We start from the raw sequence: 15,073 nt of genomic DNA, 5'->3' as shown, positions 1-15,073 counted from the left end.
TTTTTTAATTTAATTTATTTAATTTTTTTTATGGTTCAAATGTATTAGTTTATCCTTTTTTTTTTCCTTAGACAATTGAGGCTGTATAATTTTATCTTTACTTCTTGCTTTTGAACAATACTTTTTTTTTTTTTTTTTGTAATGCGGATTTGTTTTCTTTTTAAGACTACTTCTAGCTTTAACAGTATATGGATCTATTCACAATGTGCACTCTGCTCTTTATTTTGTTGCTTCTTTTTTTTTTTTTTTTTTTTTTTGAACTGAGTCTTGAGCCATGGTCCCTACAAGTTTTGTAGTAGGTCTTGGACCAAGTACCCTGGTAGTTATGTGATTGTGCGGGTATTGAACTAGGTACATTGGATGTTCTCATTTTTATTTTATTTTATTTATTTATTTTAAAGAAGAAGTCCCAGGTCATAAACCAGGCAGACTTTTTTGGACAAGTACTGGGCTAGGTATCCCAGGCACTTATTTTTGCCTGTGGTCCCAAGCCATGTACTTGAACTAATTGTGGTGTGAGTCCTGGGTCATACGCTAAGGTTCTCCTTCCCATTTTTTTTTGCGTAGGCTCAGGTACCACTCCCAAACTTGCCCACATTCGGGTTATGTAATATTTTGCAATTATAAATCCTAGCTGTAGTTCATAGAAAAAGAATAAAAAAAGAAGTTTCATTGAAACACAACAAAGTTATCATACTACGGAACACAAAAGGGGTTGACAAAGATAATAAGGATTATAAAATGTTCTCCTACCATGGGTTCCTAAACAAAAAGGGAACTTAAATAAAACTCATGACACAAAAAAGGTATAGAACGATGAATACTTTTTTGGACAGTACCCAGGCCCAAGTAGAATCAAGGACCTTGGGCTCTCTTACTTGTTGTTTTAAGGGACTGGACTTGGTTCTCTGTAGTTAAATGGTCTGATTACAAACTAGATGGTGCACAGAGCAGGAATTCTACAACACACATACATACTAGCAAACAAAGAGTATATGCATTGAACAGGAAGGAACAATAAAGGGGCAATACGACAAAAAAATACACAAAGTAAACGTTAGAGGTCCTTAAGATACTGTATAATATTTTATTAATTTCAAAATTGTGTAATACATCATGCTCACTAGGACGTATCACAAGGTCCAAATAAGTTCAAAAATCACAAACTTAGATGACTCTTCAAGCCTCTAAGACTAGCAAAGGTTGAATCCCTTTGAATCTAAGTGTGTTCTTTAGTGGCTGTTTGTGGATATCAAGTGGTGTTTCCCTCTTTTTTCTTACTTTCTTTGAATTCTAATAGAGTTTTCTCAATGATTCTACTCTAATTCACCATTGCTGAATGCCCCTTTTACTGTTGGCTACTTCCCCTTTTTATAGTGTCATCCTAGGGTTCTGGGGTACCACTGATTCCCCCCATTTACTCTTCTAGGTACCAAAACTAATGTTGTGCCAGCAACATTGGTGGTTGGTCCCTTCTTTATTTCTTATAATTTTTTTCTTTTAGGACTTCTTCCCCAAAAGTCTCTTACTAACCTTCCATTCTGGGGTGTCCTTAAAGAGCTGACTTTTGGTCCTTCTTGCTTCAAGTCCTCTCACCTTTTTCAAATTTAGCTTTTAGCTGCCTTTCCTCTTATCATTTTTCCCAAGTGAGCTGATTCTTTCTTAGTTGAAAGTCTTCCCAGCTACTTCCCTTCATCCGTTCACATTTGCATTGATATATACAAGCCAACAGCTTATAGGCAGTTCGGGTGGTGAAAACCCATAAGGCGTTTTAGACCAAATTAGACGGTCGTATGGGAGATTAAAGCTCAATGGGATACCCAATATAATCTTTTTTTTTTGGAAACCGACACCCAATATAATCTTAGATTCATGCGGCAAAAGCAGTTGGTGGATCACATGTGCAGGATCGAGACCACTCACCTTGGCATCGGGTGGAATGTTGGGGAGAGGTGAAACAACCGTTCTATAGCATTGGTCAGGGAGCCATTCTTCCCCTTTATGCTAACCATTCTATAGCATTGGTCAGGGCGCCATTTTTTATTGTTATTTAAGAATAAGGATTATATAAGTACATTGAGGAAATTTTTTGACATTTTATTAAATGATGATTAACTTTTTGTACCTTTTTAATATATAGAAATTATATATATATATATATTTGTAAAATGTGTATAATAATTATATGTCATGTAAATTTAGGATTTATTCGATAATGTTGTTCTAATAGCGTTATTTTAATAATATTATTTATATTTTTTGAAAATAATAGTGAATAAAAAAGTGTGTAAAAATATGAATAATATTAATACTGAAAACTATTGTTTAAGAGCACCCACGCTAGATGTGGGATATGTGCCAAATGCTAAATATTTGGCACATATCTCACACCAAACCCAATTTTAGCCCATTTAGTAGATGTGGGATATGTTATTTTTTTTGCAACATTGAACAGTATCGTGGCAAATTTGGCACGGTACAGAATGCATGTGGCAAATTTTTTTTTCTTTTAATGTGTAGATTGTGTTGATGAGTTGTAATAAATATTATTTTAATGTGTAGTAAATATTATTTTAATGTATAGAATTGAATTATAAAACATCTGATAAATGAGATGTTGTAAAATAATGTGGTAAAATAATAAAGTAAGCCTTTAATATGGTAAAATGGCATAATTTTTAGAACATCTGCTACGGGTGCTTTAAATGATGTTAAAAAACACGCTTTAGTAAAAATGCAAATTACTGATTTTTTATTTTATTTTTTTGTATAGAGCAAATTACTGTTAATTTGTGTGAAACGAGAGGATGTGCCACGTGGGCACAAGTCAAGGACGCGTGTCATGAGACGATTTTATTATGAACAATGAAGCATTGTCTGGAAGCAACTGGAACATATATCCAACACTTTTCTTCCAAAGTTTTCGAGAAAGAAACAATCTTTTTATCAAAAAATCCAATTAATCAGACAGACAGCCCAGGAAATCGATCAAGTTCGTCCTTTTTTTTTTTTTTTTTTTAGGTCAGCAAGTGAACAGTAAAGGCACATGAATTCATTGTGCAGGGGACAAAAAATAATGTTCACGCACTGTTCACGCAATAAAAAATATTAAAAATGGGTCGCACAATACTATTCACACATTTAAAAATTATTTTGTTACAGTGTTTTCAGTTTTCAGTTTTCAGTTTTCAGTTTCAGCAACAATAAGCTCAATCCAAATGGACTCATAATCTTTTTTTTTTGGGAAACCGACACCCAATATAATCTTAGATTCATGCGGCAAAAGCAGTTGGTGGATCACATGTGCAGGATCGAGACCACTCACCTTGGCATCGGGTGGAATGTTGGGGAGAGGTGAAACAACCGTTCTATAGCATTGGTCAGGGAGCCATTCTTTCCCTTTATGCTAACCATTCTATAGCATTGGACAGGGCGCCATTTTTTTATTGTAATTTAAGAATAAGGATTATATAAGTTGATTGAGGGTATTTTTGACATTTTATTAAATGATAATTAACTTTTTGAACTTTTTAATATATAGAAATTATATATATATTTTTTGTAAAATGTGTATAATAATTATATGTTATGTAAATTTAGGATCCATTTGATAATGTTATTCTAGTAATGTTATTTTAGTAATATTGTTTATATTTTTTAAAAATATATGTGAGTAAAAATGTATGTAAAAATATATATAATGTTAAATATTGAAAACAATTGTTTAAATAATGATATAAAACACACTTTAGTAAAAATGCAAATTACTGTTTTTTTATTATAAATTTTTTGGATAGAGCAAATTACTGTTATTTTGTGTGAAACGAGAGGATGTGCCACGTGGGCACAAGTCAAGGACGCGTGTCAGGAGACGATTTTAATATGAACAATGAAGCATTGTCTGGAAGCAACTGGAACATATATCCAACACTTTTCTTCCAAAGTTTTCGAGAAAGAAAGAAACAATCTTTTTATCAAAAAATCCAATTAATCAGACAGACAGCCCAGGAAATCGATCAAGTTCGGAATTAACATGTCGGGGCTCCAATGGAAGAGTTTCGAGGAGAACGAGGATCGCCCCGACAAGCCTCGACGCTATGGAGTCACCGAGATGAGAGGCCCCCATTACACACTCTTAACCCAAAATGTTCTTCAGGTACCTTCCTTCCTTTTCTTCTTCTTCTCATAATTTAAATGCCTTCTGAATGTGATCATCTTTATTATTTGTCCTAACAAATTAATGGTACTGTGCATGTAAAAGGAAAACGAAATTAAAAATGAAAAAAAAAAAAAAGGGACAATGAGATTAGAGAATTTGATGGGTACAGACTTGGAAACTGAAGGGGAAGATAATGTTGGAACTTGGAATTACTCGGATATTGCCATATTGGGCATTGACGGTACTTAAATACAATTTTTTGGGCAAATTTCGCTTCAATGTAAAACTGCTATCAATGTTACTAGAAAAGGCTTACTAACCAAGAAAAATCACTAGTAGGATTCATTTTTTGATTTTTGACACCTTAGTTTATAAGCATTATGAAATAAAATTGTAGTAATTCTGGCATCATTCCTTCCCCTCTAAATATGGTATTATTACAATTTACCATTATTTTGTAACCGAGCAGTGTCCCAATTTAACCATTGTCCATTGGTAATAAGTACTTTGTCAGTAGGATTCCAGTCAAATAATAGATATTCAAATTGTTGTTAGATATATTTTTCAAAAAGAAAAATTTCCCTAGCAGTGGAGGATAAAGTAGTTATAGGTTTCAGTTAGCTTTAAGTAGTAAAATTTTGTTGTTGTCGAACATGAGACCTGAGTTCAAATCCCGCTTGCCCCAAAAAGAAATCCATTGGTTTCTTGACTTGATGATAAAGAGTGATCATCATTGATTGGATGTCATAGATTTCAAATGCTATCGTATCTATAAGGAAAAAAAGAAAAAGAAAAAGAAAATGTACTTATTAAGTAGGGAAATTATTCAGTTTTAAAGAACAGGAACATTGCAACTTCACCATTAAGAGGGAAAGTGCGATTAACCCCAAGCTTTAGGATCTTCTTTGACAATGTGTCCCATACTGCTAAGGAGTGAGTTGCATGATGGTTTTATATGTTTCAAAGCTACATTGTGAGTCAACCTACTTTTTTGTTGTAGATGCTTATTTCATACATCTGCAGTGGGCTAACCGATAGTCTAGAACTGTTACAATTCTTTTTCATATGATATGGAATACCAGCACTTGGAAGATGAAGGGAGCAGATGGGGTTTCCTGATAAGTTACAATTGCAAATTTCTGTTTTGCAGGATATATTTGAGTCTATGGGGCAGTTTGTTGATGGATTGAAGTTTTCTGGGGGATCTCATAGCCTGATGTCAAAGGATTTCATTAAAGAAGTGACTAACATGGCCCACCAACATGATATATATGTTAGCACGGGTGACTGGGCTGAACATTTGCTTCGCAGAGGTCCATCAGCTTTCAGAGAGTATGTGGAGGTGAGGTGTGCTAGAGGGTCTATATTTATAAGTTATTTGTCTTTTAATGTTTATTACAGTTCTTACTCATGCCCTGCTATGATCACTTTAGGAATGCAAGAACCTGGGGTTTGACACGATTGAGCTGAATGTGGGATCGCTTGAAGTCCCTGAAGAAACTCTACTAAGATTTGTTCACTTGATTAAGAGTGGTGGTCTGAAAGCCAAGCCTCAATTTGCAGTGAAGTTTAACAAGTCTGACATTCCTATAGCTGGTGATAGAGCATTTGGAGCTTATATTGTTCCAAGACCTCGTTCAACTGGTATATGAGCTGCTTACTAGATATAAATTTGATAAGTTTTATCATCATGAATTCCTACTCATTTGGATGAGCTTATTTGCATAAGTTTATTTTGTTTATTTCTTAACCATACCTTTTTTTTAATGACAAATTTACTTTTACACAAATAAACAAAATACAACAAACAAAGAATCTAGTCTTTTTTGTAAAGAAGGATAAACTATGAATATAATATTCAAGATTAAAGTTGACGAGCTAATGAGGTCATCTGATGTGGGCACTCTTTTTGCTGTCCATATAAACTTAAGAGCCAGAAATGCTTGGTTGGTGAAATAAGCATTTATCATCCTTATCTCAGACCATCTTGGATTAATGTGTAATAAATTGTATTAGTGAAATTAAGTATAATCTAGGCTGACTGGCATTTGTGCTCCAGATGGGTTTTCCTGCGGCTGTTTTAACTGCACTGATTAATGCTACTACTAAAATAGTTCTTAAACACCATTTGTCTCTTTAGCCAAAGCTGGTGGACCATACATGAAACATGTTGTTATGTCTTTATATTTGTAGGATGACCTCTTAACTTATGAAAAAATTAGTTGTTATATAGCTATACATTTGGGATGGCAGTTATACATTGTTAGGTCATCTGCATTTTAATTTGTAGTTTCTCATCATGAAACATTGGTTCATTTGTTGAAGGAGTCAAATTATTTTTATAATTCATGAATTTCCTAGTTTAACATTTTCTGTTCAATTATGTGAGTGCAACATGGATATTACACTAGGGAGACCTAAATTGAAATTATGAGCATTGCTCTGTGGCATTGCTGTATGTACTTTAACCTGGATACCAATGTTGGAGGTACATTGGTGTTTAAGTGCTGCATTCTTTTAATCCACATTCTATATTGTTTTGCTCAGTACATACCATACTACATAGAAACAGTTGAACATGAGAACAAATGAGAAATGTCAGACTTACTTTCATTAAACTAGAAAGGAGGAAGTAGTACTAGAGGATCCCTTCTATTGTTATAACCATGAGCTTTCTTTTTGGTTACACAGAATTTGTTGAAGATGTGGATCTTTTGATCAGACGGGCTGAGAGATGCTTAGAAGCTGGAGCAGACATGATCATGATTGATGCAGATGATGTCTGCAAGTATGCTGATTCTTTACGGGCAGACATAATTGCTAAGGTCATTGGGCGTCTTGGTCTTGAGAAGACCATGTTTGAAGCATCAAATCCCAGAACCTCTGAGTGGTTTATAAAACAGTATGGTCCCAAGGTATGATGCTCATTATTTCATCCTTCTCTTCATTATGAAATTTGGGATCTTGCATTGGATGTTCTAAAAATCCTTGCTGATGCCCTCTTCTTCCAGGTGAACCTCTATGTGGATCACTCTCAAGTCATGGATCTGGAATGCCTCCGGGGACACAACCTGGGTAAAAATCATGCATCTGTCCTTGGCTCCTCATATTTTCTGTTCTGAACTGGTGTAACTTGTAGAGAAATATCACTTGTATGGACTGTTTATGTTGTAATTTGTGCTGTTATATGTCCGTATGATGTTAAATAAATAAATAAATATATATATATATATATATATATCTTCAGTCCACCAATGAGTAATAGCTCAAGTAATACGAGCTGTAATGCCCATCATAGCTATGAAACTTAAATTTTGTGTGTGCTCAGTAAGTTCTTGGACCTGTGTTCATCAATAATATTTAATTTGCGATAAGCAGCTTATCTTTGTTCATTCATTTCCTAGTGAACCATTGAATGTGTCTGAATTATCATATGAGAATGTAATGCATGCTCTAGATCTAGTTTTCCTGCCTTGTATCACAACCAGGCAAGTAGAACTACATGTAGCTTGCAGCTACTTTATGTCATTGGCAGACTGTAGAGCAATGAAGTGATGAAGCAAGAAGGCAAAGAAGAGGGATGGCGAATACGCGTTTGTGTGTGCGCGCTAACTAATTGTAAAAGGGAGAGGAGGGAGAGATGAGGCTCATAAGTGAACTTAGCTTGAATTCTGTATGATGGCCTAGTGAGCTTTTAATGAAAGAGGTGGAATAATTAACCAACTATTGCTTTAGAGGACCAGTAGAAAGCTGAGGGTGCTAACCTTGATGCTTTTGTTCTGAACCTTACCAGTTAATATAAAAATCCATTGTTGGTAAATGGTACTGCACTATAAACTTTAGCAACAAAATTGCTTGACTCATATTATTGCATTTCTAATCAAATCAAATTAAAACTCTTTCAGATCTTTGACTGGTCCACCTGATTCAAGTGTTTCACAAATCCAAATTGTCTGTAGAGGTCAGACTCACAAATGAACGCAGTCACTAGTGTCACATGATTCTCATGGTTGGATGTAACTAGGGTGGCAAATGATGCAGTCACTATTGTCACATGATTCTATGGTTGGATGTGAATAGGGTGGCAAATGGGCGGGTTGAGTATATAATTACTCATTTATCTTTTTATAACCCGTTTATATATAAATTAATTATCTATTACTCGTCCAACTCATTTAATTAGTAACCCACCTATTTAACCCAATATGGCCCAAATAAATAAATCCTTTAGAAACTCAAATCCAACATTCTCCACACTTCTATCAAATGCAAAACAATTCGTTCACTTAAAACCCCTTTTTAAAAAAAAAAAGTCTTTTAACCAACTTTTATATAGTTAACAAAGCAATATATCAACACTCAAAATCTTTAACGTAGAACACAGAAGAAATCTGTTTGGCTGCCCAGAAAAACATAGAAACAGAAATTAAAAAAAAAAAAAAAAAAGAGTAAAATTTTGAAAATTATCATCTCAGAATGGATTTGCTAGAAACATGGAATTCAGTTCAACTATAGCCAATTCAGTAGCACAGCAACAAAGAATTGAGTAAAGGGGACCGCATTATAGTCTTAAGAATTATAAACAACCAACAATCATATTTACAATCCAATTCTTATTATTTTCTTTTCTTTTCTTCTCTTAACCCTTATTATTTTCTTGGGAACCAAACAGAAGTGAAGTGAATTTCAAACAACAATTAATTTTTAAAAGATAGAGATTTGTAATTGAATCAAACCCTAAGAGAGAGAGTACTTGGAGAAAGCATAGAGATAGACAGAAACATTGAAGAGAATACTACAAGAATTCCGGTTGAGAAAATTGCTTTTGGGTTAGTACACTGCTTTGTGATTTCTTGAATTGTGGTGTTCATACAATTGCAACATTTGGCCATATCAAGGTCTCCTCTACAAAGTGCTTGCGCATAAACTTTGTTGAGGCCTTGGCCAATGGTGGCATTGTAAAAGCCGCCATTGTCCGCAACGTGGGAAGGCAGAGAAGAGAGTAAAAGATTGAGATTTTTGCGGTAGGTAATGCCGTAATGTTAAAAGATTAATTTTTCTTTTCTTATCTTAACCCTTATTATTCTCTCTAGAATTTCCTTTTGTTTGGTTACTAAGAAAATCTGAGGAAAAGTGTTTGGGCTTAGAAATCTAGAGGTTAAAGTGTTTGGGAAAGTGTTTGGCTATTGATAAAATCTGAGGGAGAACGAGATTGAGGGCTTGGTTATACTGTTTATTTAAGTTTTAGATTTTAGAAGGGTATTAGTGGCTATTGGTTTATTTAATTTTAATTTTAAATGGGTTTAGTGGATATTAGTGGATCTATCTATTTAGACCCATTTAATTAAATAACCAAATTAGTTATTATCCATTTAACCCAAATACTCAAATGGGTTGGATTAAGACTTATCCAAATAAGGTGGGTAATGAGCAGGTTCATGGATATGGATAACAATTGCCCTCCCAAATATAATTTATGTTTTGTGTTGTACTACTGCAAGTTATGAAGCCCACTATGAAAATAGGTGTTTTTTTTGGGGGGTGGGTGGGGATTACGCAATGATCCATTGAAATCTGGATATTTTCTGATCCTTGGAGACACATTTAAAGTGCATCAATTTTCCAACCAACGGTAATTGGTGAATTTCGACATACTTTTATTTTCTTTTCCTTTTATGTTTTTTCTTTTGATAAAATAAATTCTTATCCCAATAAATCCAGCATCCAAGATGAATCTTGAACCTTTTGAACATATCTTTTTTTTAGGAAAATTGGTTTGCATGAGTATATGGTGGTGGCTATGGAAGGGAAATGATCCTTCCAATTGAATCCTTCAATTCTCTCCCAAGTACAAATTCATTTATCACCTAATCGAAATATCTCTTATTTCTCTCTATCCACAAACAATTTGAGTCCACTAATTAAAAAAAATATGTCATTCATTATTGGGTTAGAAAATCATTAAACATAGCTGATAAGATCGTCCAATGCATCGAATAATTTCTTGGTTTCCTTCATTAAATAAATGGCATAGATGGTAGGTTTTTTTAATAAAAATTTTGGTTAAAATTTTTTCCATGGGAGTCAAATGTGGGAACCCATCACTCCACTTTCATGAACAATAATGAACTTTCCTCTTCATATGTTTTGATGAAAAATATTTTATTTTTTATTTTTTATTTTTTTGGAAGAATTTTTTTTTTTTTTACCATTTAGATGTCTTAAATGAGAAATCGTTTTCCAATATAACATGGTGCTCTTTTTGGTTAGGATCACTTCACATTAGAAAATTATTTCCCATTTGAGATTTCTAATGTGGCATCAGGAATGCATGGTCCACGTCTGGATACAGTGTTTCAATTCAAACTTGGATGTGATTCGAGTTTGAGGCAAGAATGCTTCTTTATAACCTGTATATGTTGTGTATCTCTCATGAGCCTATTTTAACGTTTCTATAATTGAAATTGTTTGGCTAAGCTAGGAAGAAAATAAATTTTGATTCAATATAATAAATTGTTTTGCTATTGATTAAGAAATGTTTATTTATTTATTTATTTATAACCCCTTACCAAGCCAACAAAGGGCAATGATTTTTTTTTTTCCCCCTAAAATAAATGTAAGGACCAGATTTGTGTCCCTAGCCTAAAAGGTGGATGGACTTAGGTCCAAAAAGTCTAAAACAATGAATTTGTAGAGAGTGAGTTAGAAAACTAGGCTTTAATGAATTAGACAACCACTAAAGTAGATTTAGATGACAACAAAATGAAGATAAACAAGTTTACACTAAAGAAAATTGTTCTCGGCACAATCTGAGTAGATTGGTTCTTATATATTTATTTCAAGTTTGATTACAAAGTCAGTTCTTGAGGGCTACAATGTTTTTCTTTTTGTTTTTCGATCAACTTTACCATTGAGGGTCTCTTTCATTATATAGTTCTCTTTAGACAATCTTGGTTCTCCACTTGTTGATCATCCAAGCTATTACTTGAGTGCTTGTCCCATCGGACGCCCTCTCAGGCTCTCTATGCGTTGGGGCAGCCAATGCAACACTGTTCAGGGGTTTTTTCCACATTAATATAGCTAGAAAGTTAGTTGCAGAGCATTCAATGCGGTAGTAGCAGCCTTCTCCTTAAATATTTTAGGACTCCCCCCTGTCCTATGTTTTCGTAATGCTTATCTGTATCAACAGAATTTCTTGTAATGTTCCCTTAGGCGGCAGACCACCCCTTCAGACCTCGGCTTTGGTTACCCGAGGAGGCATTCATCTTTGGACTACCCTTCTAGATGACCTTAACTGGATTTCACCTCTTTACTTACTAACACGAATCTTTATGAAAGTGTTTACCCATCTTCGGACTGTTTAACGTTCTCGGATTGGGCCCTTGGTCCAATATATATATATATATATATGGGCTCTTGGGCCCAACACCCTTACAATAAATGTCATATTGCTTTTATTTTTTTAAATAATGAATTTTGTGTTCTCTATAAATAAAAAATTATATATATTTTTTACTTTCTTTTTATATTAAAATTTTCATCTATTCATATTATGAGCTAATTTGCTAGTGATAGAATACATGAGGGATTTTAGTTTTCCAATGGCAATAGTTAGAAATGAATGATAAAAAACAAAATTTTCCACCATTAAAAAAAATTCAACTTATATTTAGTCACAAACTAATCTATTTCTTTTGAAGTATACAAAGTTAGATCATAATATTTCTTCTTGAATACAATGCTTACATCAATACATTAATAAATATATACTGAATCAAAACATACCCATATGAAGATGCTTTGCAAAATAGAATGTCATATCAGTCATTGCTTAACAATTATTAATTAGACCAATTAGGGAAACAATTTGTTGTTGATAATCTATTGAGATTATTTTCTTTGCAGAAATTGTTAAATTGTCCACCCAAAAAGATTACAAATAAACAATTATTAATAAAATCTCCTAATTAAGTTTCTATATGTATAATAATAATAATACATACATACATACATACATACATAAAAAAAAATACAACATTTATTTGGCCACAGATTGATCTAAGGGTTGTAGATGGTATCTGTGAGAAAGTAATGGAGAACTACATGCAATGGTGCCAGTTCTTAGGCCAGGAATTAAGTTTAAGGTAATATGAGAATTCTTATCCATTAAACACATTTTAGTTCACATTTATTCTAGATTATAATGTCAGCTTGTAGGGGAAAAAAAGAAGAAGAAAATTTGTGTTTGCTGAAGATTTTCAAAAAAAAAAAAAAAAATTGCAACTAACATATTATCAAATTTTGATAAGCTGCAACAATTTGAGGGGGAGAATCATGTAAAGAGGAAGACTTTGTACCTATCGTTATACTTTTTAATTTAGGGAGAGGTAGCAAATCTTATGTTCATGCTTGAGTGCCTATACTTTTTGTTTCACAATGTGAGTATGACATGAACTTTTTTTTTTGATTAATTATTTTCCTTAAACATTAAATCAATGATAATTTTGATACAATAATATATACGTTGTTGTAATAAATAATTTACTGTTTCAAATATCTTGTAATAATAAACTATTACTTCACGAATTTTATTGCAATAGATTATAAATAAGTGGCAAAAATATTTTTGATTAAATTTTTGAAACAATATATTTATTGTAATAGATAATTATATCACATTTGTCAATAGCTTAAGATATCATTGCAATAAATTGTAAAATAGTTTATATAATGTTATTGTAATAATAATTTCATTGCAATAAGCTATCATTTCGAAATTTTCATTGTAATAGATTGCAAAAATAAATGGTATCAAGTTATTGCAATGATTTCTTCATTTTAAGTTATTGCAACAAATTTTTTCTAGTTTAGTAAGGTATTAAAGACTGTATTGCAATAGAAAATTATAAGTTATTGCAAAAAAAAATTATAATTATTGAAAAAAATATTTCAGATCAAATTTTTGCAATGATATATTTATTGTAATAGATAGTTATTTCATGATTGTCATTATAATAGATTAAGATATCATTGCAATAGATTATAAAATAATTTATATAAAGTTATTACAATGATAATTTTGTTGCAATAAGCTGTTGTTTCTTTTGGATGAGATGTTCTATATGATTTGTCTAGCATATTTGTCACTAGCTCAGTTCTTCGCCTAATTTTTGGTTTAAACTATAGCAAACTGTTGATTCAAAGTTTCTCTTGTTTCTCTTATGATTTTCCACTTCTTCTGGTTAGGTTTTTTGGATCTTCTCTTGAACTTCTCGGTTTGTCTCCAATGGAATATCTCAGAGACATTGAGAACTATTATCCACATTATTCTCCACTTTATGATGGCAATCATTTTTGTATTGCCTCATGTATGTGCCTTCATATCTGCATTATTGGCAATTCTACAGGTATACGACTCCTACTTGAAATTTGCTTTTAGAGGTCTACTTTATATGAAAGCTTCACTCAATTACCATTTAAAATGGGCTATATTTAAATCTTTACATATCTTTTTTTTTTTTTTTTTTTAAATCTTTTTATTTACTTAGTTTTTATATGAACATATATTGCTAGTAAGTAAGACATCGCTGATGCACCTTTGGATGTGAAAAGTGGTTGTTTCACTAACCTTGTTTTGCGACATGCTGATGGGCTTGGTCCTCTTTCTACCACTGGCCATATTGGCTTGGTTCCCCTTCATTTCAGTTTTTCAATCCCGATTGCTATACAATACTACTATTGCATCTGTGGATTATTTTCTTGTTGTAATAATAACTTAAATTTATTACATCAATTAAGATTGTTGCAAGAATTACCTTGTTACATCTAAATGTGTTGTTGTAATAACTAAACCTTATTTTATATTGAAATATGTTGTTCCAATAAGTAACCACTTATTTCACATCAAAGTATATTGTTGTAGTAGGTGAAAAAAATACTTGTTACATGTGTTTGATCGTAAACTCAATGTGTTATGTATATGTTTGTGTTTTTGGATATATTAGTTTGATGGAGTACTTCAATTTTTGTATTTTTTAATTTGTATCTTTAATTTGTTATTGTAGTTCCTAAATATAATGTTTATATTGTCTCATAATGTGTATATTGCAACACAAGGCAATAGACAAATTAATAATAATAATAATAATAAAAACTCAACCTATTGCAATAAGGTTGTTTGTTGTAATAAGCTATGACAGTTTTCACGTATTACAACAAAACCTTTGAAGCAGTAAAATATTGCCACAAAATTATTTATTGTAATAAATATATTATTGCATCAACCTATTTATTGCAATATGTAAAATTTATTGCAACGAAATCTTTGTGTTGCATAAACCTATTGCCTCGAATTTTATTACAACGGCTCACAATAACTTTTTTGACGTTGCAATAACACCTTATTGCAACGATTTCTCCTGTTGTAACCGGTCTTTTTTCTTATAGTGATTAGATTCAAAGTATTATAGCTGGAAGCAAAAAAGCATGAGTAAATGTTTGTTTGTTTGTTTTTTTTTTTAAGACTTGGCTTAATAAGGATAGAGAAATACTGTTAAACTCACCTTTATGCTTTATAATTTATTTTAATTAGTTGAGTTCTCGCATAATGTGCGGTGTAACTTATTATTAGTTTTCCCCAATATTTCAATAAGTTTTGGTAAGAATCTTGTAGTTTAACAAGTTGGCACCTTATATTGTTTTCAATAGAGACATCTAAGGTTTAAATCTTCCACCCCAAATATCGATGTATAAAAAAAATTTTCTATAAATTTCATTGTAAAATATTTGTAATCTTTGCAACAAACAATGAGGGTGTGAGAAGAGAGAAAAAGCAAAGGAAAGAGAATAGGTGAGAGAGCTTATCGTGAGAAAGATTGAAGGCGTGAAAAAAATATTGTTTCCCATGGCTAGAAG

At 32.3% G+C, this 15,073-nt stretch overlaps 1 protein-coding gene across 1 annotated transcript; it reads left to right on the top strand.

Moving 5' to 3' along the window:
- Positions 1-3,931: 3,931 nt before the first annotated feature.
- On the top strand, positions 3,932-7,551 carry LOC111989080 (protein HEAT-STRESS-ASSOCIATED 32). The gene is made up of 5 exons (XM_024020884.2): positions 3,932-4,156; positions 5,310-5,501; positions 5,593-5,803; positions 6,851-7,074; positions 7,171-7,551. The coding sequence occupies exons 1-5, from the start codon at positions 4,034-4,036 to the stop codon at positions 7,279-7,281; spliced, it is 861 nt and encodes a 286-aa protein (XP_023876652.1). The 5' UTR covers positions 3,932-4,033; the 3' UTR covers positions 7,282-7,551.
- Positions 7,552-15,073: the final 7,522 nt, after the last annotated feature.

Source organism: Quercus suber, unplaced genomic scaffold (genome assembly GCF_002906115.3).
Source record: "Quercus suber isolate HL8 unplaced genomic scaffold, Cork oak 2.0 scaffold_209, whole genome shotgun sequence".
Lineage (NCBI taxonomy): Eukaryota > Viridiplantae > Streptophyta > Magnoliopsida > Fagales > Fagaceae > Quercus > Quercus suber.
The sequence above is the reverse complement of the archived record's forward strand: the minus strand, read 5'-3'. Positions and strand labels throughout refer to the sequence as shown.

Coding starts and splice junctions, on each gene's coding strand:
- LOC111989080 (XM_024020884.2), top strand. CDS start 4,034: ATGTCGGGGCTCCAATGGAAGAGTTTCGAGGAGAACGAGGATCGCCCC. Junction 5,502..5,592: donor CTTTCAGAGAGTATGTGGAG/GTGAGGTGTGCT, acceptor TGATCACTTTAG/GAATGCAAGAACCTGGGGTT. Junction 7,075..7,170: donor TAAAACAGTATGGTCCCAAG/GTATGATGCTCA, acceptor CTCTTCTTCCAG/GTGAACCTCTATGTGGATCA.